At 46.3% G+C, this 24774-nt stretch overlaps 1 protein-coding gene across 3 annotated transcripts in view; it reads left to right on the plus strand.

Annotated features, from left to right (window-relative positions):
* Window positions 1-24774, plus strand: part of LOC139580801 (integrin beta-4-like) — a 26789-nt gene continuing 2015 nt past the window's right edge. Inside the window, exons 1-39 of one of the 3 annotated variants that reach the window (XM_071409822.1) lie at window positions 1-470; window positions 4140-4225; window positions 4454-4536; window positions 4626-4721; window positions 4964-5168; window positions 5271-5367; window positions 5577-5748; window positions 6032-6295; window positions 6540-6629; window positions 6767-6889; window positions 7554-7721; window positions 7810-7886; window positions 8912-9117; window positions 9495-9598; window positions 11011-11365; window positions 11744-11850; window positions 11954-11987; window positions 12123-12317; window positions 12544-12647; window positions 12770-12828; window positions 12954-13126; window positions 13238-13417; window positions 13628-13776; window positions 13886-14093; window positions 14918-15235; window positions 15345-15514; window positions 15843-16023; window positions 16253-16390; window positions 16531-16713; window positions 16901-17029; window positions 20521-20712; window positions 21010-21183; window positions 21727-21843; window positions 22215-22364; window positions 22969-23157; window positions 23620-23775; window positions 24012-24176; window positions 24370-24552; window positions 24607-24732. In XM_071409822.1, coding sequence (XP_071265923.1) covers window positions 4147-4225; window positions 4454-4536; window positions 4626-4721; window positions 4964-5168; window positions 5271-5367; window positions 5577-5748; window positions 6032-6295; window positions 6540-6629; window positions 6767-6889; window positions 7554-7721; window positions 7810-7886; window positions 8912-9117; window positions 9495-9598; window positions 11011-11365; window positions 11744-11850; window positions 11954-11987; window positions 12123-12317; window positions 12544-12647; window positions 12770-12828; window positions 12954-13126; window positions 13238-13417; window positions 13628-13776; window positions 13886-14093; window positions 14918-15235; window positions 15345-15514; window positions 15843-16023; window positions 16253-16390; window positions 16531-16713; window positions 16901-17029; window positions 20521-20712; window positions 21010-21183; window positions 21727-21843; window positions 22215-22364; window positions 22969-23157; window positions 23620-23775; window positions 24012-24176; window positions 24370-24552; window positions 24607-24732 — 5899 coding nt within the window. In that variant the 5' untranslated portion in view covers window positions 1-470; window positions 4140-4146. Of the gene's footprint in view, window positions 471-4139; window positions 4226-4453; window positions 4537-4625; window positions 4722-4963; window positions 5169-5270; window positions 5368-5576; window positions 5749-6031; window positions 6296-6539; window positions 6630-6766; window positions 6890-7553; window positions 7722-7809; window positions 7887-8911; window positions 9118-9494; window positions 9599-11010; window positions 11366-11743; window positions 11851-11953; window positions 11988-12122; window positions 12318-12543; window positions 12648-12769; window positions 12829-12953; window positions 13127-13237; window positions 13418-13627; window positions 13777-13885; window positions 14094-14917; window positions 15236-15344; window positions 15515-15842; window positions 16024-16252; window positions 16391-16530; window positions 16714-16900; window positions 17030-20520; window positions 20713-21009; window positions 21184-21726; window positions 21844-22214; window positions 22365-22968; window positions 23158-23619; window positions 23776-24011; window positions 24177-24369; window positions 24733-24774 lie in introns of all 3 variants that reach the window. The other 2 variants (XM_071409821.1, XM_071409823.1) reach the window with 2 other exon arrangements.

Below are 24774 nucleotides of genomic sequence, written 5' to 3' on the forward strand. Positions count from 1 at the left end.
TGAGACAGGGAGAGAGTGTGAGTGGGTGAAAATTAGAGGAGGGATCAAATCTCAGCACACATATTTTTACACTCACATGCTCACACAAACACACTCGGTGGCTCTCACTCTCCCTTGTCTCTCTCTCATTTCAAGACTGTGACACTCACGCGCACACACGGGCGCCTCGCCTCCAGGTTCAAGGGGATAGGAGTCAATATTTGACGGAGCAGAGAAGGAAGGAAGAAAGAGAGAGAGAGAGAGAGAGAGGGGGAAAGCAGAAGTGTGTTTCTCCTCTGTGCACTAGCATTAGAGATTCCTGGAACGTGGAACTTGGACTTGAAGGCTCATAAAGGAGGTTCCCCCCCCCAGACGCAGGTGGATACTAACTTTACAGAAGAGTGGGGAGTTAAAGAAAAGGGGATTAAGCTTTTCCTTATTTTTTGGGTCAGACTTTTGGACTTGGATTGGGCAAGGCAGCCATAAGAGAGGTATGTTTGATCAGTAATCTCTTTAACAATGGTATAAACTCAAATAATTGCGCCCATTGTTTTCACTGATCTACCACTACTTATAGTTATCTACTTGAGTATTACAAAAGTCGTTTTTATTATATTTATTTTTTGATTTATCCTTATTAGAGTCCTATAGAAATATTTTTGGGAGGCATGGAAGTCCTGGCCACGAGGCAGCAAGCATGCAGAGGACTGTGCATTATAAGATAGTTAAAGCATATCACTTTACAATGTCTACGACCTGTGTTTTTTATTAGAGTGTATGCTACTCAAATCAAGGATCACTAAAGTAAGTTAGAGTTGGAGTCTGTAGCTGTACTTCTTACAAGGTGCTTTGTTGTTGTCCCTCTGATATTGTTCTGCATGTCATTCCTCTATAATTAGCCATATTTAGACCAAAATGTGACACAAGTGAAGACAGTTATGTAATAAGAATTCAGTTTTGCAGATGAAATGAACTCACAATAGAGGCTCTTTTTGCAGGTGTCCACCTGCCCTTCGAGATAAGGATTTATAAATTCAAACCCTATGCTGATTCGAAAGGGTACAATTTCATGTATTTTATTGCAATCCAACCATATTTGAGAATAGTTTGTAAGAAACGTTGTTGCCTAACAACCTTCTTCTTGCAGAATGTGTTTTTTTCCCCACCAACTACTATTGAGTACCGCTCCCTTTCTGGTCACATAGACCCAACTAGATTTACAGGGAAATTACAGTGTGCATTGTGACAGTGCAGACCACAAGGGACTCTCGTTCTGATTGCAGCAGAATGAAAAACCACAGACTGAGAAAAGGTCCTGGACGTCTCTCCACTCTTGCACTCTCAGAGAGCTGTTCCTACATGTATTTACGTGGTCAGATGTATTTACCTGGCTTAGATGGATTGATGGTGTGGTAATTTAGTAACTGTGTTTATACGGGGCTGACTGAGTGCTCCAGGTGTGTAGTTGAGGGTTGATTTACCTAGCTGTCTCATGTAAGGCCCTAGCTGTGCTCCCTGTCACTGACCGGCGTGACGCGCCCTAAGGATGTCATAACGGTTTAGGTCCCCTCCCTTTGTTGGAATGTTCACCTGGCCGCCGGGCATGTTATTTAAAACAATAACTACTGAGCTAGCAAAGATTCATGTCTTTTTTTGTATCTTTTTCCCTGTCTTTCTCTCTCTTTCGGTCTTTACATTCTGAATCTGTCTTTTCGTACATCTCCCACTGGGCACAGATGTCATTTTAACGTATAGTTTTTAATTTACATTTGGTTGAATTGTCAACTAACATGAAATCAACAAAACATTTCAACATATCATTGGATTTAGGTTCAAAGTTGAAATCCCTTACGTTGATTACTTTTTGCAAATCGAATCAATTTTCCATGTTTATTCAACGTCATCACATAAAATATTTTAGTTGAAATTATATGGAAACAACATTGATTCAACCAGTTTTCACCCAGTGGTACTATTGTTTATTTGGATACCTATTAGCTGTTACAGTCACAACTTTCTGGGGTCCATATATTTGTTCATTTTTAACCCCCTTTTTCAATCTTGTCTCATCGTTGCAACTCTCCAACGGGCTCAGGAGAGGCGAAGGTCGAGTCATGCGTCCTCCAATCCGTGCTCCTTAACACCCGCACCAATGTGTCGGAGGAAACACAGTTCAACTGACGACCCAAGTCAGCCTGCAGGCTGCACCTGGCCCGCCACAATGAGTCGCTAGAGCACAATGAGCCAAGTAAAGCCCCCCCTCCAGCCAAGCCCTCAAGACATTGGGCCAATTGTGCGCTGCCCTATGAGACTCCCTGTCACAGCCGGTTGTGACACAGCCTGGGATTGAACCTGGCTCTGGAGTGACATCTCAAGCACTGTGATGCAGTGCCTTAGACCACTATTCCACTCGGGAGGCCCTCATATTTTTTCATTTCGACCAAGGTAAATTCAAACAGAACTTTATTGTTTTTTACCCTCAAACTCTTAGCACTTTAACTGTCTCCGTGAGAAAGTCTCTTCAACTTTAGACATTCTTCTTCTTTGATATGGCTGTGTTTAACAGTAGTTAACAGACGGTCTTTAGGGACCTTACATTCCTTCTCACAGTGAAGATATCATTGGTCCTGTTTTTCTCTCATAGCCTACTCAACCTGGTCAGTGATAAATGTGACCGGTAATACCGGAAACCCACACACACACACGCACGTGCACACACACACCTGTAGGCAGCTCAAGTTCACGATAAGGTGCTACGCTACAGTAAGTGCCAGTTCCTGTGTTTTTCTGCTCTGTTTTTGTGATGGCTGGGTCAGTTTCTCGCCTTGGGGTGAAATTCCTGTTCGGTGAGTCAATGGTCAAAATAGTGGGGGGGGGGGGGGGGGGGGTTGGATCATAAAACCCTCTTTCTCCTCTGATTCAATTACTAGCACATTCTGTCAGCATTCACATCAACTGTAAGATTCCCTGTTGAGAAGATCTGTGTGGTTTCCCATGTCTATGATTGCTATCTGCTACTGCATAAGACTACAGCTCCTCTCACACAACGTTTACATCAAACAATGTCTCTCTTGCTGTCTGGAGGAACATTCCCCTGAAATATCTCACACAGTTACACTTCAGCGCTTCCCCGTTGCAATTCATTTCACCATGCGTGCCTCAACTCGTTTTTACAAGCTGATTCTCCCACTCCTCTGGCCTGTCTGAAGTTTGGCTGTGGAGGATCTGTCTTTAGTTTGGCATATGGATAACATAAAAGGGATTTGTGTGCTGCAGTCAGGGTATGGCAGGATATAGCTGGCTCTGTCTGGATAGAGGGTGAAATTGCCTTTAGTTTCCATCTGTTTGATGTGCTAGGGATGTTTTTTCGTTCGAAGTTACATCTGCTTATTAAAGGGATAATCCATATTTTAGTATTTTTTTCATTAGTCCACTGTTTATACAATCCAAAAATGTTTTATGAAGTGGACAGGGACACTTTGCTTCTTGAAAGTCCAATATCTTGAAAACTTGACTGCTGACATGTCAAAAAATGTTGGACTGTATCAGTAGTGGACTAATGAAAACAATACCAAATATCGTTTTTGAGTGGATTTTCCCTTTAAGGAGTGTTCAGTGTAGATGTTTTTTGACAGTAGAGATATTTCTTTGGACCTAGTTGATCAGGCAGATAGGCTGAGCACAGATCCTTCTGTGAATGTGTGGATGGTTCACAGTGTCTCTCTGTTCTGTAGAAGTGTAAGGTCTGCGGTAAGCCCACAGAGAGACCTGAGCCAACCATGCCCAGATGGTTTGGGTTACACCATAATATTTCTGTAGAGGAATAACCAGATACTGAGGTCACTGGAGGAATATGCAACACAGGAGGCAGATAATGCAACACAGGAGGCAATACTGGAGGCTGAAAGTCAACTTTCTTTAAATGATGAGGCTCTTTGAGTCAACTTGATGATACTCTTACCTGACCTCTCTAAGTAGAAGTTGCTTTCGGCACATATCTAGGATCACCTTAACCTCTCCAAAGGAGTGAAAACGCAAAACTGACCTTCTATCAGTGTCAAGTAGCAACTTTAACCTAAGGTACTCTTACCTCACCAGGTCAGTGTAGTCTAGCCCGTGGGGAAAGTTGAAAGGTCATAAGCTGTGTGTGTGTGTTGCAGGTGGGAGATGGGGAGATGGACATTAAATCTCTTGGTGGGGGTTGTACTTCTTGCTGTCCTCACAGCCAGTTGCTACGCTGAAAAAGGTGAGAATTATTTTCATGAATCAAGTGATTGTTACTGTGTGTCTCGCATTACTACAGTATTGACTCTTTCTTTGACCATTTGAATATGTCGATAGACCCCGTCTTGTTTATGCAGTTGGGCAATAGGTTGAATCATCTTTACTGAAAATCAAATCATATTTTTCATTGGAATTCTACTGATGCTAAATGTTAACACAGATATTCCTGCTATGCTTCTCTGTCCAATAGTGAATCACTGTCTGGCTACGAGGGCTAGCACCTGTTCAGAATGTATTCAGTCAGGGAAGGGCTGTGCCTACTGTCCAGATGAGGTGAGAAGAAACTACTACTCAAGTTGCCCACAGACACCGCTTACCCGCCACAAATATTTAATGTGACCCATGTTTGTGTTTGCGTACAGATCTTTGATGGACCCCGCTGCGACCTTCATGACAACATCGTAAACCACGGCTGTAATAGCGCGGTGACAGCCAAAAGCAGTATGTCGATGGAGAGAGTAAGTATCATAATGACACTAATCCTTACTACATGGATGCATGAATGAACAGGTTTTCATTAGACTGTTGTGCTCACAAGCAAGGTGTGCTCACAAGCAAGGTGTGCTCACAAGCAAGGTGTGCTCACAAGCAAGGTGTGCTCACAAGCAAGGTGTGCTTTTTGCTGAGGTTGGAGACACTTCTCTTTGTCCCCCATGTTTTTTACATGATATGACACACCCCTCCCTCCCTCCCGCTATAGAACGAGCAGATCGACATGCTGTTGAAGCAGTCCCAGGTAGCTCCTCAGGAGATGTCTATGACTCTGCTGCCAGGGGAGGAGAGGGAGATAGAGATGGAGGTGTTTGAACCAGCTAAAGGACCTCTGGACCTCTACATTCTTATGGACTTCTCCAACTCCATGGAGGACGATCTGGACAACCTCAAGAGAATGGGTGCTGAGCTGGGTAAGTTCCAGGTGAACGATGAGTCTGATTGTTACACCATTGACCTCAGTGTTGTAGTACTGGAGTAGTCTGTGGTACTGATATGTTCTGTTCCCCATACAGCGGCGTTGGTAAGTAAGCTGTCTGATGATTACACCATCGGTTTCGGCAAGTTTGTGGACAAAGTGGTGGAACCCCAGACAGACATGAGACCATCCAAGTAAGAACTTTAAAACTATTTTGATCCTCTCTACACAGACACACACATACAGATACAGATACACACATAGACCCAAAAGTAAACATTACTACGGTACGAAAATATCTGCATTTATACACTACTCATGGCCCTTCTATCTATTTTGCTCCCGACCCCCTCTCCCTCCCCTTTCCTCCTCTTCCTCTCCATCCCTCCCTCCCTCTCTCCAGACTTGCCAAGCCTTGGCCCAACAGCGACCCTCCCTTCTCGTTCCGTCATGTGATCACTCTGACCTCTGACCTGCGGTCCTTCACCGAGAAGCTGCAGAAGGAGAGGATCTCAGGGAACCTGGACGCTCCGGAGGGGGGCTTTGACGCCATACTGCAGGCTGCAGTCTGCGGGGTAGGACTATAGAGTTAGATTTACTAAGACGGATATTACCATTCAATGTTTTGTGGTTAGGGGACACAGGCGACCATCTTTGCTGTACTGTCTGAGATGTTTAATTAGTTGAAGCTTGCTGTTTGATTGGTTAACTGTAGTGCACCGCTGCGTGACTCTTTAAGAGTCTCCTTACACGTGTATAGAACTCTCTCCTCTCCCCTTTTCTTCTCCTTCTCCCCTTTTTTCCAACTGTATCTCTCGCCCTCTTTCTTTCTGTCTCTTTCCTCTTCCTCCCCTCCAGGAAAAGATCGGCTGGCGTAGCCATGCCACCCACCTCCTGGTCTTCTCCACCGAGTCGGCCTTCCACTACGAGGCGGACGGTGCCAACGTGCTGGCGGGCATCATGCCACGCAACGACGAGCAGTGCCACCTGGACCCCGAGGGGAAATACACAGAGGACACCAGGCAGGACTACCCCTCTGTGCCCACCCTGGTCCGCCTGCTCGGCAAACACAACATTATCCCCATCTTCGCCATCACAAACCACTCCTTTACCTATTATCAGGTAAGAACTAGAAGAGTTACTACTTACTATCCCTGACCCTAACCCTGAACCTTACTCTAACCCTACAAACACAGTATCATGCCTATTTTTACCATCACCAGTCAATCATACTTATTGTAATGGGGGTTTGGCCACTGAGTTTAGCCACTGTCTGTTCTGGGGGGCCTGAAATACCTGTTAACTCATCTTTAGCATTGTAGATAAAACATATCTTATTCATGTTTTGCGGGTTCTCCCTGTGTAGAAGCTTTATGAGTATTTCCCCATCGCTGAGTTGGGTCTGCTACAGGAAGATTCTGCTAACATCCTCAATATCCTGGAGAAAGCCTTTGAGGTAAGAATGGGCTTGTTTTACAGGTGTGGCAAATTGAACACATTCATTCCATTAGATTGTACTTTAAGCATCCCCTAAGGGATATTACGTAAGGCATTGCCAGATGTCCTAATAATGCTCTCTGTCTGTCCTCTCAGAATATCCGTTCTAAGATCAGTATCCGTGCTGAGGACAGGCCTAAAGCTATAGAAGCTCAGGTCCTATCGTACAGTGGCAGTGTTGCGCAGGCTGGAACCTTCAAAGTCAAGCCTGGACAAATAGTAAGAAACACTTAGATGTCGCATGCGCACACACACACACACACACACACACACACACACACACACACACACACACACACACACACACACACACACACACACACACACACACACACACACACACACACACACACACACACACACACACACACACGCGCACACGCAGTCTTGGACAACTAACCTTGAGGGGATCCACAAATCAGTCCCAATTCAGTCCCAATTCAGTCAGTCACTGGTCAGCCATATTGGTACTCCCCAGAAGAAGTAGTCCTCCATAGGAATGAATGTAATTCTACAGTATTTCAATGAAATGTTTCAATAACAAAATGTATTTAAGTATTTTTGGCTGTAGTGGGGACAGCAACATTAAAACGTTCAACATATTATACTTTAAGGAATTTAAAAAAATGTATTTTTCCTTTTATTTTGGGGGGTTTAGCTCATATAATATCATTCAAAAGTGTACATTTAGGTGTCTTTCATAGAATAAATATGGCAAAAACAAATGTAGACATGTAGGCATTTCTTTAGCTTCCAAAATATTTTTACAATGGTGTGGGTGCCAAGATGGAGGCGCGGTGGCTTCAAAACAGCACCCCCTGTCAGTCATCTACTGTGTATATATCAATCATTCACACACACTAACCCATTCTGTGTTTTCCAGGGGAAGTTTAAGGTGCGTGTCAAGGCCAGTGAGATGGTTGGGGAGCAACATGTGTGTAGTCTGGAGCAGGGTGACAAGAAGGGGAAGATGAGAGTCAAACCGACAACCTTCAGCACAGCTCTAAACATCAACGCTGAAGTGCTTTGTAAAACCTGCGACTGTGAGAAGGTGTGAAGACAGACACATATGAGCACAAAGACACACACACACGGGTTTTGGTTTCTAACTGTCTTCTTTCTCTCTCCGCTTCCTAAAGACCCCCACTGAAAATGCAGTGCGGTGTACAGGCCACGGGGACCTGGTCTGTGGGAGGTGCCGGTGCTACAGTGGCTGGTGAGACAAACAGAACTGAATGTACTTTCTCTCTCATATGCTATATCCTCCTGAGATCTTATGTTATGTAGAACATCGAAGCTATAAAAACAAAGAGAGTCGCACACTCCGTATGTATAACCTCTCAGTAATTAGACATCTTTGGGGGGGGGGGGAATTTGTTAGATTTGTTAAATTATTGGGAGGTTATACATAAGTGTGCGACTCTCTTTGTTTTTATAGCTTCAATTTTTTACAGAAGTGTTTGAGGTGAAAGGAACATGTTACCAAGAAATTGTTAGTTATCTTTTATTGTAAGTGGAAAAAGTGTCCTCTGTAGTGGTCATTTAGACTTAAATATGAATAAATTAACATTACAGTGAATGGGTACAGTAGGTGAAAAACATAGTTGCGGCATCTGGGTGTCCACTACAGAGGACATTTCTTGATAAGATTTTATTTAGCTCTTATTTAATGTGAAAAAAAAAGTACACAGTCCTGACAACTCACTTGATTATTCCTGAGATATTCACTTACTGGAAACAATTTCAATATCAAACTCACAAAAATTGTAATTAGTAATTACACACACACTTCTTTTCAAATTTCCATAAAATGCGCTAACGTTGTCTAGGTCACACCCCCAACACCTGTGATATCATTGAAAAGCCCAGAATGCCCTCTCAATGGGTCAACATGACTTAATACAGTGGCTTGTGTGGCCTCAGAGATACGGACCGAGAACTGATGCCCACGAGAGAGGGCAACAATGAGGTGCTGGGTCTCAGGAATATATAATAATAATTGATAGTGCTTTTCCAGTGCTCGAAGCGCTTTACATTATAAGCTGGGAAACTCACTCCTGCCACCGCTGATGTATAGCACCCTAGGGTGATGCACGGCAGAGCGCTCACCACACAGCAGTTACAGTATCATGTTGGAGAGCTGAGGAGTGATATATGCCAATTAGGAATCAATTACACTTGGACAGAAGACAGAACATGATCATTAAAGGCCATCTTTCTCCCCGTGGTGGGTGTCCCCAGGCTGGGTCCGTTCTGTAACTGCTCAACCAGTGCGTCGCCAGACGCAGGTAGTTCCTGTCTGGGTCCTGGCGTGGGGGAGCCGTGTTCTGGCCGAGGAGATTGCCTGTGTGGAACGTGTGTGTGTTACAACACCGACCAGTACGAGGGACCCCTCTGTCAGTTTGACAAGTCCCAGTGTCAACGATACGGAGGCTTCCTCTGCAACGGTGAGTGTGCGGCCGTCATCATTGTCTCAAGATACCGACCTTGTGGCACCGCGTTGCGTTAGAATAACGCTGGCTGTCGGGAGACAATGGGGCTGTCATAAGACGTGCACATCTTTGTCAAGCAGTTTGTGTTCCCTAAACTCCATCAAATCTGAATCTTTGTGAGAGTGTGTGAGAGTGTGAAGAACTTGAAGTAGATTCTAACCATTTCTGTGTGTGTGTGTGTGTGTGTGTGTGTGTGTGTGTGTGTGTGTGTGTGTGTGTGTGTGTGTGTGTGTGTGTGTGTGTGTGTGTGTGTGTGTGTGTGTGTGTGTGTGTGTGTGTGTGTGTGTGTGTGTGTGTGTGTGTGTGTGTGTGTGTGTGTGTGTGTGTGTTAGACCGTGGTCGTTGCTTCATGGGTCAGTGTGCGTGTGCAGAGGGCTGGGAGGGACCGGCCTGTGAGTGTCCCATGAGCAACCAGACCTGTCTGGACACTAAAGGGGTGAGCGCTACATCATCTCTCTCTCTCTTTGTCTCTGTTTCTCTCTCTCTTTCTCTCTCTCTCTCTCTGTTTCTCTTTATTTTTCTCTCTCTCTCTCTCTCTCTCTCTCTCTCTCTCTCTCTCTCTCTCTCTCTCTCTCTCTCTCTCTCTCTCTCTCTCTCTCTCTCTCTCTCTCTCTCTCTCTCTCTCTCTCTCTCTCTCTCTCTCTCTCTGTCTCTTTGTCTCTGTCTATCTCTACCTCTTTCTCTCTCTATTTGTCGTTTTCTCTCTCTCTCTTTCTCTCTTTGTCTCTGTTTCTTTCTCTCTCTCTTTGTCTCTGTTTCGCTCTCTTTCTCTCTCTCTCTCTGTCTCTGTCTTTGTTTCTCTCCTTCTTTTTATCTGTTGCTCTCTCTCTCTCTGTCTCTCTTTGTCTCTCTCTCTCTCTCTTTGTCTCTCTCTCTCTCTCAATTCAATTCAAAGAGGCTTTATTGGCATGGGAAACACATGTTTACATTGCCAAAGCAAGTGAAAAACAATAAACAAAAGTGAGAAGACACAAAACAACATGAACAAAAAACTATTAGAAATGAACAGTAAACATTGCACTCAAGTTTCAAAAAGATGAAGACATTTCAAGTGTTATATTATCCAGCTATGTACAGTGTTTTAGCAAGGTGCAAATAATTGTGGAACGAATAGTGGGGAAAGATATAAAAATATTGGTGGTATTTACAAATATTTCCTCATGGCAACGGGCCACAAAACTTGCTGTTGTGATTGCATATTGTGGTATTTCGCCTAACAGATATGGGAGTTTAGCAATGTTGGATTTGTTTTCAAATTCTTTGTGGGTGTATGATCTGTGGGAAATATTTGTCTCTAATGTAGTCATACATTTGTCAGGAGGTTAGGGAGAAGTTCAGCTCAGGTCTGCCTATGGCGGCCTCTCTCAATAGCAAGGCTATGCTCACTGAGTCTATTCTGAGGTATTCTGCCACTGTGTACTCTCTGTTTAGGGCCAGATTCCAATTTGCTCAATTTTTTGGTTGATTCTTTCCAGTGTGTCAAATAGTTATCTTTTTGTGTTGCTGGCCTGGGGCTCTGTGGGGTCTGTTTGTGAACAGAGCCATAGAACCAACTGGGACTCTTCTCTAGGTTAATTTCTCTGTCGGTGAGGGCTTTGAGGTGGAATGTGTGGGCATCACTTCCTTTTAGGTGGTTGTAGAATTAAACAGCTCTTCTCTAGAGGGGATAGTCCTATTTCTGCTCTGCATGCATTGTTTGGGGTTTTGCGTTGTACACAAAATATATTTGAGCTAAATTATGCATGCAGAGTCTCAGTTGGGTGTTTGTCCCATTTTGTGAACCCTCCCTCCCTCCCTGCAGATTGCTACAATATTATTCATGAATGATCTAACCCCCCCCCCTCTCAGGGTGTCTGTAACGGGCGTGGTGTGTGTAAGTGCGGTCGTTGTGAGTGCCAGGACTCTGGCCTGGCCATGACCCCCACCTGCGAGGCTAACTTTCAGGCTCAGCTGGGGATGTGTGAGGACAAGAGGAGCTGTGTCCAGTGTCAGGCCTGGAAGACCGGCGAGAAGAAGGACAGCGACAAGTGCGACCAGTGCCAGTTCAAAGTGGTCATGGTGGACGAGCTCAAGGAAAATAAAGAGGTGATTGAGGCGTGTAGTTTCCGTGACGAGGATGACGACTGTACGTACCACTACACCGTGGACTACCCTGAGGACCAGACTGACAAGGAACTGGAAGTCCAGGTGCTCAAAAAGAAAGGTGAGACATGACCAACGTTCATATATGGGTGACAGGTAGCCTAGCGGTTAGAGTGTTGGCCCAGTAACCGAAAGGCCAACGCGGTTAAACATTTTTTTTGATGTGCCCAGGGTCGATGTTGATAATGGCAGAAAATGGCTACCCCACATTCTGAGGGTGTCTCAGGGAGAGTGGGATATGCAACAAAAAAAAACATTTCCAATTCACACAAGGACAGATATAGGCACCCACCTAATTATTATAATCTTTATACCTTTGTTTATATGACGCTAATACAACTACAGGGGTTCTCTGGTTTGTTCTGGAAGTGCTCAGCATCTTTGTGCACTCTGGTTGTGATGCTGATGTTATTGTTGATGTTGTCGTCTGTCCCCTTAGACTGTCCCCCTGCTGGCTTCCTGTGGCTGATCCCGCTCATCATGTTCCTCATGCTACTGCTGGGTCTACTGCTGCTCTGCTGCTGGAAGTACTGCGCCTGCTGCAAGGTACTGTCCAGTCACAACCATAACACAACCAGCCATGGCCTTGCCATACTCTGGAGGAAATAATCCCTCTTTGCCTCCCTCCCTCATTCTCTTTCTCTCTCAGGCATGTCTTGCTCTACTGCCATGCTGTGGAAGAGGTGAGTTACTCAAGCCATATCACTTTTATGAACCTTTTAATATCCTTCTGTGCGTATATTACTAGTTCTGTACCATGTTTCCAGGCAGTATTATAACGTGTGATTGAACATGTGTTTTCCTATGTGTGTCTGTAGGCCGTATGGTTGGCTTTAAGGAGGACCAGTACATGCTCCGCCAATCCCTGCTCACCTCTGACCACCTGGACACGCCCCTAGTGAGGACCGGCCCGCCTAAGAGCACCGACGTGGTTCGCTGGAAGATCACCGACAATGTGCACCGATCGCCCAATCACCCGCTGGCGCAGGTCCAGCCAAACCCCAAAGAGACCAGTGAGTGTGAAGTGTTCCGAATTCCGTCTCTCCCATTGGTTGGAGTTATCACTAGAACTTCCCGGTTTACATGATCATGATTCTGAGTGATGAAACATAACCCTAATCCACCTCTCTTCAACTCTTCCTAATTTGCCTCTCCTCCTCTTCCTCCTCCTCCTCTTCCTCTCCTCCTACTCTCTTTCTTTCTCCTCCCCTCTTTCCTCCTCTCTTCCTCCATCTATAGTCCAGTTCCCTCTGTCCCTGCGTCTGAACAGGTTGTTCACAGAAAGTCTGTCTCACCCCGACGCCAGAGACACGGAGATGCTACGCAGGGAGGTTGATGACAACGTGAGTGTGTTTGTGTGTTTGTGTGAGTGTGAGCAAGCTGGGTGTATATATACAGTATTGTATGACATTCCTTGTGACAGTGGATTGCGTGTGTATACTTTATGTGTGTCTTCTCTGTTTAGCTGAATGAAGTGTACAAGCATGTTCCTGGAGCCCAGAAGGTTCAGAAGACCAAATTTAGGTGAGACACTTATTTCAGGATGACTTTCAATCCCTCTTGAATTTATTACAATGTAAGTCATTTTTGTGCATGTTGTCTGAATCGTATTTTCTCAAATCATTACTGATATTCTGGTTGTGTTTCAGATTACAGAGAAATGCTGGTAAAAGAAAAGACCACACAATTGTAGACACAGTCGTGTCCGCTCCTCGCTCCAGCTACCCCGACATCGTCAAATTGACTGAGAAAAACGTCCAGTCTGGAAACTTCCAAGATCTCAAAGTGGTGCCGGGCTACTACACAGTGGCCACAGACAAAGGTGTGTGTTTGTGTCTGTGTGTATGTCTGTGTGTCTGTGTGTTGGGAGTTTATTAACTGTCTCTCCATCTCGCTCTCTCTCGCTCTATCTCTCTCTCTCTTCTCTCTGCAGAGGCGGCTGGTGCCGTGGAGTTCCAGGAGGGGGTGGAGACAGTAGATGTGCGCGTGCCGCTCTTCATCAAGGAAGATGACGATGATAAGAAGAAGCTACAGGTGGAGGCGGTGGACGTTCCTCTGGGCATCGCTGAGATAGGGAAACGCTTCGTCAACATCACCATCATCAAAGAACACGGTGAGAGCCAATCAGAGGAGCCTTATCTAACCCCTGACCTCCATACTCTCTTACACACACATGATTCTTCAAAACCATATAGCATTACAAAACACTTTCTTACTATTTATTTCCAGTGAATATGTGTACATTTCTCTTTTCTTTTGTGTACTTCCCTTCCCCTGACCTTATTTAGCTCATAATTGTGTGTGTCTTTCCTCTCCTCTCCAGCCAAGAGTATTATGACGTTCCTCCAGCCCTCCTACACCTACAGCCGACAGGACGGAGTGGCTAACATCCCCATTAGCAGAGAGATCATAGAGGACGGACACACACAAGTCACCTACCGCACCCGAGACCTCACCGCCAAGGACAAGAAGGTAACACACGCGCGCGCACACACACACTAAAATACAGCAATGTCACACCTTTCATTAGTCTGTGACTGTTTCTTTTTCCAATCCTAACTACTCCTCCGTCTCTCGCCAGGACTATGTGACAGTGGATGGGGAACTGTCCTACGGGCCAGGGGAGACCCAGCAGACTGTCCCTGTGCGTCTATTGGAGCTGGGAGAGGGAGACGGTCTGCTGAAGGACACACATGTCAAACAATTTGTCATGGACCTCAGTAACCCAAGACAGGGAGCCAAGCTGGGACGCTACCCTAGAACCACTGTCACCATCACTGACCAACCAGGTGAGGTTATATACTACTGTCACTATCACTGACCAACCAGGTGAGAGGACAGGGTCCAGGGTGTATCACATAGCATGAAAAAAGAAAGAAAGATACCTGTATATTATAAAAAAATTTATTATTATAATTTTATTTTTACATTTTATCCCCTTTTCTCCCCAATTTTCGTGGTATCCAATCGCTAGTAATTACTATCTTGTCTCATCGCTACAACTCCCGTACGGGCTCGGGAGAGACGAAGGTCGAAAGCCATGCGTCCTCCGAAACACAACCCAACCAAGCCGCACTGCTTCTTAACACAGCGCACCTCCAACCCGGAAGCCAGCCGCACCAATGTGTCGGAGGAAACACCGTGCACCCGCCCCCCTCGGTTAGCGCGCACTGCGCCCGCCCCGCCACAGGAGTCGCTGGAGCGCGATGAGACAAGGATATCCCTACCGGCCAAACCCTCCCTAACCCGGACGACGCTATGCCAATTGTGCGTCGCCCCACGGACCTCCCGGTCGCGGCCGGCTGCGACAGAGCCTGGGCGTGAACCCAGAGACTCTGGTGGCGCAGCTAGCACTGCGATGCAGTGCTCTAGACCACTGCGCCACCCGGGAGGCCCTCCTGTATATTATTTTGATCATTTCATTTTTAATATAACAGTGTTTCTTTGGATCTTCGTCAGTTCACAGGATAGCGTCGCACAACAGGTCCCGGACATTATTATCTTGGGTGTTGAGAGCATGGGTAACAGCCGCATTTGTGGTTAGAAAGCCAGCCATAACTTCCTCCTCTGTAAGATGGCCATAACACACTTCCTCTCCCGTTGCTTCCCTCAGAGCCCAGTGTGATGATGTTTATGAAGAGCACCCAGAACTTCTCCACCGCCGACCCGACCTACTCCATCCCCGTGGTCCGCACACGCAACCAGGAGGGGCCTGCCACCGTCCACTGGAAGACCCGCAATGCCAAGCGCTTCGAGCTGTCCGGTCCCCTCAAGTTTGCTCCCGGGGAGACTGAGAAGAACATCGTGATCGACCCGCGCCCTCACCCTGGACCGGTCAAACCAGAGTCCTTCCAGCTGGAGTTGTTTGACCCCAGTACGAACGGCGCGGTCGGGGAGAGGAAGACGACAATGGTCACGATTACTGATGGAGGTAATACACACAGAAACAGACACTGAAACACACACACATACAGTAGAGGGTATCTATAAGGAATCTGATGCACGAGATGTGCATCACTAGATTAAGTTTTTTCCCTCAGCATTACCAGAGATTGCCCAGAAGCAGCAGCAGGGTAAGGACTTCATCAACCGGACAGCCATGTCTCCTGGGGGTCGTCTCTTCTCTCCCACCAACGTGAAGGCTAAAGCCACTGGCCCACGAAACATCCGTCTCAACTGGGACCCCTTAGGAAGCCCCCTGGGCTACAAGGTAAGGAACCCCCCCTCAAGATCTAACTCCTTGGACTGCAAGGTGCTGAGAGGAACTGTCATACAGGACTTAACTTACCTTGACTTAAACCCTTTTACCCCGTGAGGAGCATAGTTCATCAACAGAGGAACTCATTAGATTCGCCCCCATGACACACCTGCCAATTTTTGCTGTTGGAAATTATGAGATTATTTTCCAAAAATCTTTGGAGTGTAATTTTGGAGTATACAAATAAACGTTGGAATGTATTCCATTTAAGATTGTTCATTCCAACCAGTGTTTCACCTGTGTTTTCTGTATCTTCTGTTTCCCTCTCCGTGGTCACCAGGTGAAGTATTGGATCTATGGGGACCCTGAGACTGATGCCCAGGTGATAGATGTGAAGACCAACCACGCTGAGCTGACCAACCTGTACCCCTTCTGCGACTACGAGATGAAGGTGTGTGGCTACAACGCCCTGGGAAACGGAAACTACAGCGACATGGTGCCCTGTCAGACCCTGGAGGACGGTGAGTGAGCACACTTCCTGTTCCTGTCAAATATGGACTACATTTATTGTCTTTCACAAATAACACTTCTAGGATTGTGGACAGTTTTCTTTTTCTTGTTGAATATTGTTGGGTCGACACAGGATGTAAGCTCAACGATTGTGTCGATGGTTTTCCGCCTTTCCTACCTTGTGATAAATGTTTCCTCCTTCCTTTCCTCCCCTCATCCCTCTCTCCTCTCCTCCTCCAGTCCCCAGTGAGCCCGGTCGTCTTGCGTTCAACGTCATCAGTCCAACTGTCACTCAGGTCAGCTGGGCGGAGCCTGCCGAGACCAACGGTGTCATCACCAACTACGAGGTCCTCTACACACCCATCAATGACAACACAAGTGAGTGACCAATCAAATCGAAGAATCACCGAATGCCTCTTAATGCCTGTGCTTCTAAGACATTCTAACGCGTACATATTAGAACTCAATCATTTAATGGGATCTCTGTGTTCTCCTCTCCCTCGTCCTTCCCCCTGTAGAGCCGATGGGTGTAGCTAAGAAGGTGAAGATAGACAACCCTAAGAAGAGGATGTTGCTAATTGAGAACCTGCAGTCGGCCCAGACCTACTGCTATAAGGTCCGGGCTAAGAACAGCGTTGGCTGGGGTCCATTCAGAGAGGCAACCATCAACCTGGCCTCACAGCCCGTCAGACCCATGTCCAGTGAGTTCCTCTAAGGGCACTGCGTTGCTGTTTTGTGGAAAATAAATCCTCAAATCAACCAATGAAAACCAACTGTCGCTGCAGCCCGGAATTGTTCTGTCTCCTACTGTAGGATACTATATTGAATGTGATACTTTTAGCATGACCATTAGCTTCATGTTTGAGTCTCCTCCCTCTCTCCCTGCAGTCCCTATCATCCCAGACATCCCAATAGTGGACGCGGAGGCGGGGGATGAGTACGACGGCTACCTGATGTACAGCAGTGAGGTCATGAGGTCGCCAACAGGCTCCAAGAGACCCAGCGTCTCAGACGAAGGTGGGTACCCGCCGACTACGCCACCTTAGCTGGCTCTTGGAGCCTGTCTCTCTGCAGCCTACCTTCGGTGGCGTACTGTGTGTTGTGGTTTTGTAGTGTGTTTTCAGTGGATCCCATGAAGAATAGCTGTGGCTAAGTAACAGCTAATGGGGAAAAAGCTCACTGTTTTAGATGTATACATATTGGGTAGTAGCCCCCTCATTAAGCCAGTGAGCTTCACTGCTCTGTGAAACCAAGTGAATGCAGACTGGACAGGACAGGACTGTTATAAATGGGTTCAATGCAAAGAAAGATATGTCTATCCATCTTCTGTAGTCCAGTCCTCTGCTCACTGAAGGAGAGAGAAAGAAAATAAATAAAAACAGAAAAGGTCTTAAAAAAAGTGAAAAGTGTCATGGTCAAGGGGCTTACAAATATGAGGGCCTCCTCCACCCTTCTCTCTCTCTTTTTGCACGCTTTCTTCTTTCTCTTTCTGCCTCTTTCTTCTTTCTTTATCTTTATTTGTTTCGTTCCCCCCCCCCCCCTCTCTCTTTCTCTCTCTGAGGTGTCTTTTAAGAAACTGACATTTATTTTACATCTCATGAGATCATCAGAATATTTTCATCTTCATGGCTTTGGGTTCTATCATGCCAGTCTTCATACCAGTCTTTATTTTCTTCTTTATGGCTTTTTCGTGCCAGTCAAACCTTTCCTACCATTGATCCAAACTGCAAAGAAATCTGTGATTGCAGAAAGCCTCCAGACATCTGTAGTTGTAGATATCACCGAAGCTACATACATGCTGCCTCCCCCTCTTCCTCCTCCCTCCTTCACTCCTTCCATCGCTCGCCCTTTCACCAATCACCACGCTTCACAAAAACAACAACTGCCATGCAAACTATCAATCCAGACCATCACCCACCCACCCACCCTGCATGCTTCTCCCCTCCATAACAAGGCTTTATCAAGTTGGTGGGTTCCAAGCTGGACCTGCGTTCGGTGTCCTGGAAGAGGCATGTGGATGTGATCCCCTACCACCTCAGCACAGACACAGACACCAGCACTGACGAGACTCCCCGGCCCAGTCGAGCACAGACCCCATCCCTGAAAGGTGAAGACCACCTATCTGGAATGCTAGACAGCCAGACAAGACAGACAGATAGACAGAAAGATAGCCAGACAAGACAGACAGATAGACAGAAAGATAGCCAGACAAGACAGACAGATAGACAGAAAGATAGCCAGACAAGACAGACAGACAGACAGAAAGATAGCCAGACAAGATAGACAGAAAGATAGCCAGACAAGACAGACAGATAGACAGAAAGATAGCCAGACAAGACAGACAGACAGAAAGATAGCCAGACAAGACAGACAGATAGACAGAAAGATAGCCAGACAAGACAGACAGATAGACAGAAAGATAGCCAGACAAGACAGACAGATAGACAGAAAGACAGCCAGACAAGACAGACAGATAGACAGAAAGACAGCCAGACAAGACAGACAGATAGACAGAAAGACAGCCAGACAAGACAGACAGATAGACAGAAAGATAGCCAGACAAGACAGACAAATAGACAGAAAGATAGCCAGACAAGACAGACAAATAGACAGAAAGATATCCAGACAAGACAGACAGACAGACAGACAGAAAGATAGCCAGACAAATAGACAGAAAGATAGACAGACAAGACAGACAGAAAGATAGCCAGACAAGACAGACAGATAGACAGAAAGATAGCCAGACAAGACAGACAAATAGACAGAAAGATAGCCAGACAAGACAGACAGATAGATAGCCAGACAAGACAGACAAATAGACAGAAAGATAGCCAGACAAGACAGACAAGACAGACAGAAAGATAGCCAGACAAGACAGACAGAAAGATAGCCAGACAAGACAGACAGAAAGATAGCCAGACAAGACAGGCAGAAAGATAGCCAGACAAGACAGACAGAAAGATAGCCAGACAGATAGACAGAAAGACAGAAAGATAGCCAGACAAGACAGACAGAAAGATAGCCAGACAAGACAGACAGAAAGATAGCCAGACAAGACAGACAGACAGACAGACAGACAGACAGACAGACAGACAGACAGACAGACAGACAGACAGACAGACAGACAGACAGACAGACAGACAGACAGACAGACAGATAGATAGCCAGACAGAAAGACAGAAAGACAGACAGACAGAAAGACAGAAAGATAGCCAGACAAGACAGACAGAAAGATAGCCAGACAAGACAGACAGATAGATAGCCAGACAAGACAGACAGAAAGATAGCCAGACAAGACAGACAGAAAGATAGCCAGACAATACAGACAGAAAGATAGCCAGACGAGACAGACAGAAAGATAGCCAGACAAGACAGACAGATAGATAGCCAGACAAGACAGACAGAAAGATAGCCAGACAAGACAGACAGAAAGATAGCCAGACAAGACAGACAGAAAGATAGCCAGACAAGACAGACAGAAAGATAGCCAGACAAGACAGACAGATAGATAGCATGCCAGCTACTGCGCATGGCAGCCACCAATCTCCAATGCAGCTGCAGTGCCCCCTTATCATCTCCTCTCTGGCTACACAAAATATGCACGATCGGGGATCCTTTAAGATGAGCCTGAGTCTTCAGATCGCTAATCATCAGCATGCGCCCTTCCTCACATCTGCCATCTGCCCTGAAACTGCAACCTGGTTCTACTCTTATTCCTACCCCTGCTGCACCTCGCGACCTTCCACCCCAAAGAGGGTTCCAGGCATCAACTGCCCCACCTCCAGTTGATGATCGTGGACAGGCTTTTCCAGGTGCCTGTTTGTTTCCTCTGTCTGTCTGCTTTACACCTCTCTGTGGAGAGAGACCCTGGAAAGGAGGCAGCTTGTAAAGCTTGTATAAAGGCTTCTCATGGGTGTGAAGGTGGTGATAGCAAAAATATGTCCCTGTGTGCAGTCTGAGGTTGTAAGGTGGCCATTTCTCTTGCAGTTCGTTGTGATTTTTTGCTATCTATGCGCTTGAATCAATTGTTTTGGTTCCAACATGTTTGGTTTGGGTTATGTTGGGTTCCAGAATGTTTGGTTTGGGTTATGTTGGGTTCCAGAATGTTTGGTTTGGGTTATGTTGGGTTCCAGAATGTTTGGTGTGGGTTATGTTGGGTTCCAGAATGTTTGGTTTGGGTTATGTTGGGTTCCAGAATGTTTGGTTTGGGTTATGTTGGGTTCCAGAATGTTTGGTGTGGGTTATGTTGGGTTCCAGAATGTTTTGTTTGGGTTATGTTGGGTTCCAGAATGTTTGGTTTGGGTTATGTTGGGTTCCAGAATGTTTGGTGTGGGTTATGTTGGGTTCCAGAATGTTTGGTTTGGGTTATGTTGGGTTCCAGAATGTTTGGTTTGGGTTATGTTGGGTTCCAGAATGTTTGGTTTGGGTTATGTTGGGTTCCAGAATGTTATTGATGTCCTTTATGTTCTCCTCTCACTTCTCCGGCTCTCCTCATCTTTGTCTGTCAGACCAAATGAACGGCAGGTGGGAACAAAACTTCCTGTTCCCCGGGGGAAATAATTCCATGTCGCGCAGTGCCAATATGTCGTCTTCCAGCTACAGCCAGCTGTCTCCCATGTCCACCCTCAGCTCCAACCACAGAGGAGGGGCCGGGGGTTCCATGACTACGGAGTCCTCCACGACATACCACTCTGGACAAGGTACGGATGGATGCAGATTCCTTCTTAAAATGTGTCAGCTTTTGAATCTTTCTGTTGACTTACAATGGTATGATAGTGACAAGAAATCCCAGCTGGCTTGTCTTCACCAGCACAGTAGCTACACTTTACAGAGTTCAGCAAACTTGGGAGATTTAGAGTTTCAATGGGCAACGTGTTGACACCGAAAGTTGGAAAGGCATTGCACTCAGAATGCATGCTAGAATTCTATGGTTCTGTATCCACGTCTCTGGTGGTCATCATTATTCTACTCCTGTCTTTTCTTCTCCTCTCCTACAGGAGGGAACTCGCTCTCCCGCACACAGATTATCGGGGGCGGGATGCGCACAGAGAATGTTGTCATGAGGAAGCGGTCAGAGAACAGAGGTTACTATGAGTATGATGACAACATCCGAGATTCCATCGTCATAGGAGACCTGTCCAGTGGATTGTCGGGATACACAGACGGCAAAAGTAAGATTAGTTGAAGTTGAGGCATATTTGAAGCATATTTTGAGATCAAGAGCCGATCATTTACGATCCACACTGACACAGGTCCCAGGTCACAGGCATATTTCACCGAGCCACTGAGATGAGGTCTTTGACTATGAGGCTTTTGCTGAGGAAAATGCCACTGCATAGTATTTAGATATTTCTGTCCTCTGCTATTGAAAGCTGGGAGAAGCTTATCTGTTTGCCTGTAGCAGTCGGGGCTATAAATGTCAGATATACACATCATCTGCAACAGGTTTACTGAGGAGATGCATGAGGCGGATGGATGGCTTGGATGTTAGTTATCGATTATTGGGGCTGGTGGCTGTACAGGGCTATGCAGGAGCTATGGTGACTGTCGCTCTCCTCTTCTCTCTTCTGTCATTCTCTCTCCTTCGATCCTCTCCCCTTGCCTCTTTCTCTCCCCTCCCTGTGCTCCTTCTCCCACTCCTTCACTTCTCTCCCTTTCCTGTCCTCCTTCTCTCGTCCATTTGCTCCCTTTTTGCTCGCTCCCTGCGTTCTCAGGTACGTATGGCTTCAGCCCCACTCAGTACAGCTACAGTATGTCTCAGGTCTTGCGGGGCAGGACCCAGTCTGAGGATGTCAACGATGCGCTACTGAATCTGGACAGGGTGCTCCAGGGTGAGTCCGTCTGCCGGCAGCACACACACAGAGCTGTCCTCTCTCACACCACTGGGACTATAGCAGGGCTTAAAGCTACACTGTGGGTTCATAGTAGGACTTACCACGCCCATTGCTGGTTTGAGAGGAAGGCTTGGTGTCGCTAAAGCTGGTTTTTGCTGTGATTTGTTTGGTTTCTTTCTCCCTCTCTCTCTTTAGTTCTCTCTCCATCGAGCTCACTCCCCGCTCACTAATCCTATCTTACCTAATAACTGTCAATGTAACTCCTGTAATTTAATTGACTCCACTTAACCCCTAACCCCTGACCTCTCTTTCTCCCCCCATCTCTCTCTGTCTGTCTCTATCTCACTGACCTCTCTTTCTCCCGTCAGACTCTCGTTTGGCCCCTGGGGTCCCTGACACCCCCACCAGGTTGGTGTTCTCTGCCCTGGGCCCCACGGCCCTGAAGGTCAGCTGGCAGGAGCCCCACTGTGACAGGGATGTGCTGGGGTACTGTGTCCTCTACCAGCTACTCAATGGAGGTATGGACCCATGATGATTTGTGTCACATTGTAAACACATGGTGTTTTGTTGATGTGTGGAAGAAGAATGTTGTTTTTCACTTGTGAACATAGTTCTTAGGTTTTTATTGACTAGGATTTGAAGAAATGTGTCTTTAACAGTTTCCTTAGCCCTGTCAACTTATTTAGATCTCAAAACCTTGTCCCAGCATACCTTCAGTACTTTCAGTGGGGACCCCCTTTTTTCAGCCAGAATTTCTGGGGAACCCATTTTTTGCACAATAACTTCTCGTGACCCCACCCCAAATATAATGACAGCCTTAAAATTGGTAAATTCCGATTTTTACTTCAACAAATAACATTAAATTCATTACATTTTCATCTCTTATCAAAATGAAAATAAACCAGTAAATACATTTACTCATAAAAAAAATAATCTAAGTAACTTTCTCAAAAAATGTTGTATATTGTCCCATACAATAATCTGTGCTCTTAATTTTTCGTTCCAACCCCCCCCCCCAAAAAAAACAATTGGCAACCCCACTGCAGTACCCCCTTAGTGGGGTCACGACCCAGACTTTGAGTACCACTGCTCTACAGTAATCAAAGCCCCTTGTCTCTCCAGGTGATATGAAGCGTATAGATGTGTCCAGCCCAGCAGAGAACTCTGTGGTGGTGCAGGACCTGCTACCTAACCACTCCTACCTGTTCAAGGTGAAGGCTCAGAGTCTGGAGGGCTGGGGACCAGAGAGGGAGGGAGTCATCACCATAGAGTCAGCCGTCAACCCCAACAGCCCACTCAGTCCAATGCCAGGTAATCAGCAATACATCTCTGTTGATCAATTTTTATCCACACTCCATTGCTAGCTAATTCACACCTGACCTCTATCTCTCTTTCTGTTTTACTCTATATTTACTTTATCTCTCTCCAATTCCCTCTTTTTATCTTTAATCTCCTTTGTCCCTTCTTTACATCTCCCTATTTTGTATCTTCCTCTCTCTCTCTCTCTCTCTCTCTCTCTCTCTCTCTCTCTCTCTCTCTCTCTCTCTCTCTCTCTCTCTCTCTCTCTCTCTCTCTCTCTCTCTCTCTCTCTCTCTCTCTCTCTCTCTCTCTCTCTCTCTCTCTCTCTCATTCTCTCTCTCACTCACTCTGTCTTTCCCCCCTCCAGTTTCTCCCTTCACTCTGAGCACCCCCAGTGCTCCAGCCCTCCTAATATTCACAGCTCTGTCCCTTACCTCTATCCTCTCTAACTCCCGTTCTCCCCCTCTCCCTCAGGTTCTCCCTTCACTCTCAGCACCCCCAGTGCTCCAGGCCCCCTGGTGTTCACAGCTCTGTCCCCCGAGGCACTGCAGCTGAGCTGGGACAAACCCCGCAAACCCAACGGCGATATTCTGGGCTACGTGGTCACCTGTGAACAGCTGCACGGAGGAGGTGAGACTGAGCGCTGACTCCAGCTTTTTGTCCACTGTCATTTGCTAGGATCTATACATGGGCATGCGATCATCAGAGACTTTGAATATCACTTATGTCAATTGCTCTTCTATTTTGCTCATATTCAGGTCTTCTTGACTTGTTATGGACAATGCTAGCAAGTGACCATTCATAGTCATATTTGTATTCACTTTCATTTCATATTCTAATCCCCACCTCCTCTCTCTCCCCTCCAGGTGACATGCGCTCCTTCCAGGTGAGCGGTAACAGCGCTGAGACCAGTCTGACGGTTCCGGACCTGAGTGAGAACATGCCATACAAGTTCAAAGTTCAGGCCAGGACGACCCAGGGCTTCGGGCCCGAGAGGGAGGGTATCATCACCATCGAGTCTCAGGATGGGGGTAAGAGTCCTACAACAGTCTTTTTTATCCAGGGTTTTTATCTAGTGTTTAAATTGAAATGAATAATGTCTCGGTACTCACTTTAAATTTACCATACTGGGTTTCATATTTAGAAGCCGATATTCTATACGTTTGTACATTTGGAATGATGTTGTATATAGAATTCTCTGTCTCTCTTTTTCCCCTTCTGTAGGTAGCACGTCTCAAATAGGTGGAATAGGAGGCACGTCTCAAATAGGTGGAATAGGAGGTATGTCCCAAATAGAAGGCCTAGGAGGTATGTCTCAACTCGGAGGCCTAGGAGGTATGTCCCAAATAGGAGGCCTAGGAGGTATGTCTCAACTCGGAGGCCTAGGAGGTATGTCTCAACTCGGAGGCCTAGGAGGTATGTCTCCACTCGGAGGCCTAGGTGGTATGTCTCAACTCGGAGGCCTAGGTGGTATGTCTCAGTACAGCAGTCAGTCCTTGACCAAGAGAGATGTGTTCCAACTGCCGACAGAGGTCAGCACCCACAGCAACGTCACACACACCATGATCAACGACCCCTACTTCTCAGGTATCAATTGAATCTCTTTATCTCTCTCTCTCCCTCACACAC

This window comes from Salvelinus alpinus, chromosome 7 (genome assembly GCF_045679555.1).
Source record: "Salvelinus alpinus chromosome 7, SLU_Salpinus.1, whole genome shotgun sequence".
Taxonomy (NCBI): domain Eukaryota; kingdom Metazoa; phylum Chordata; class Actinopteri; order Salmoniformes; family Salmonidae; genus Salvelinus; species Salvelinus alpinus.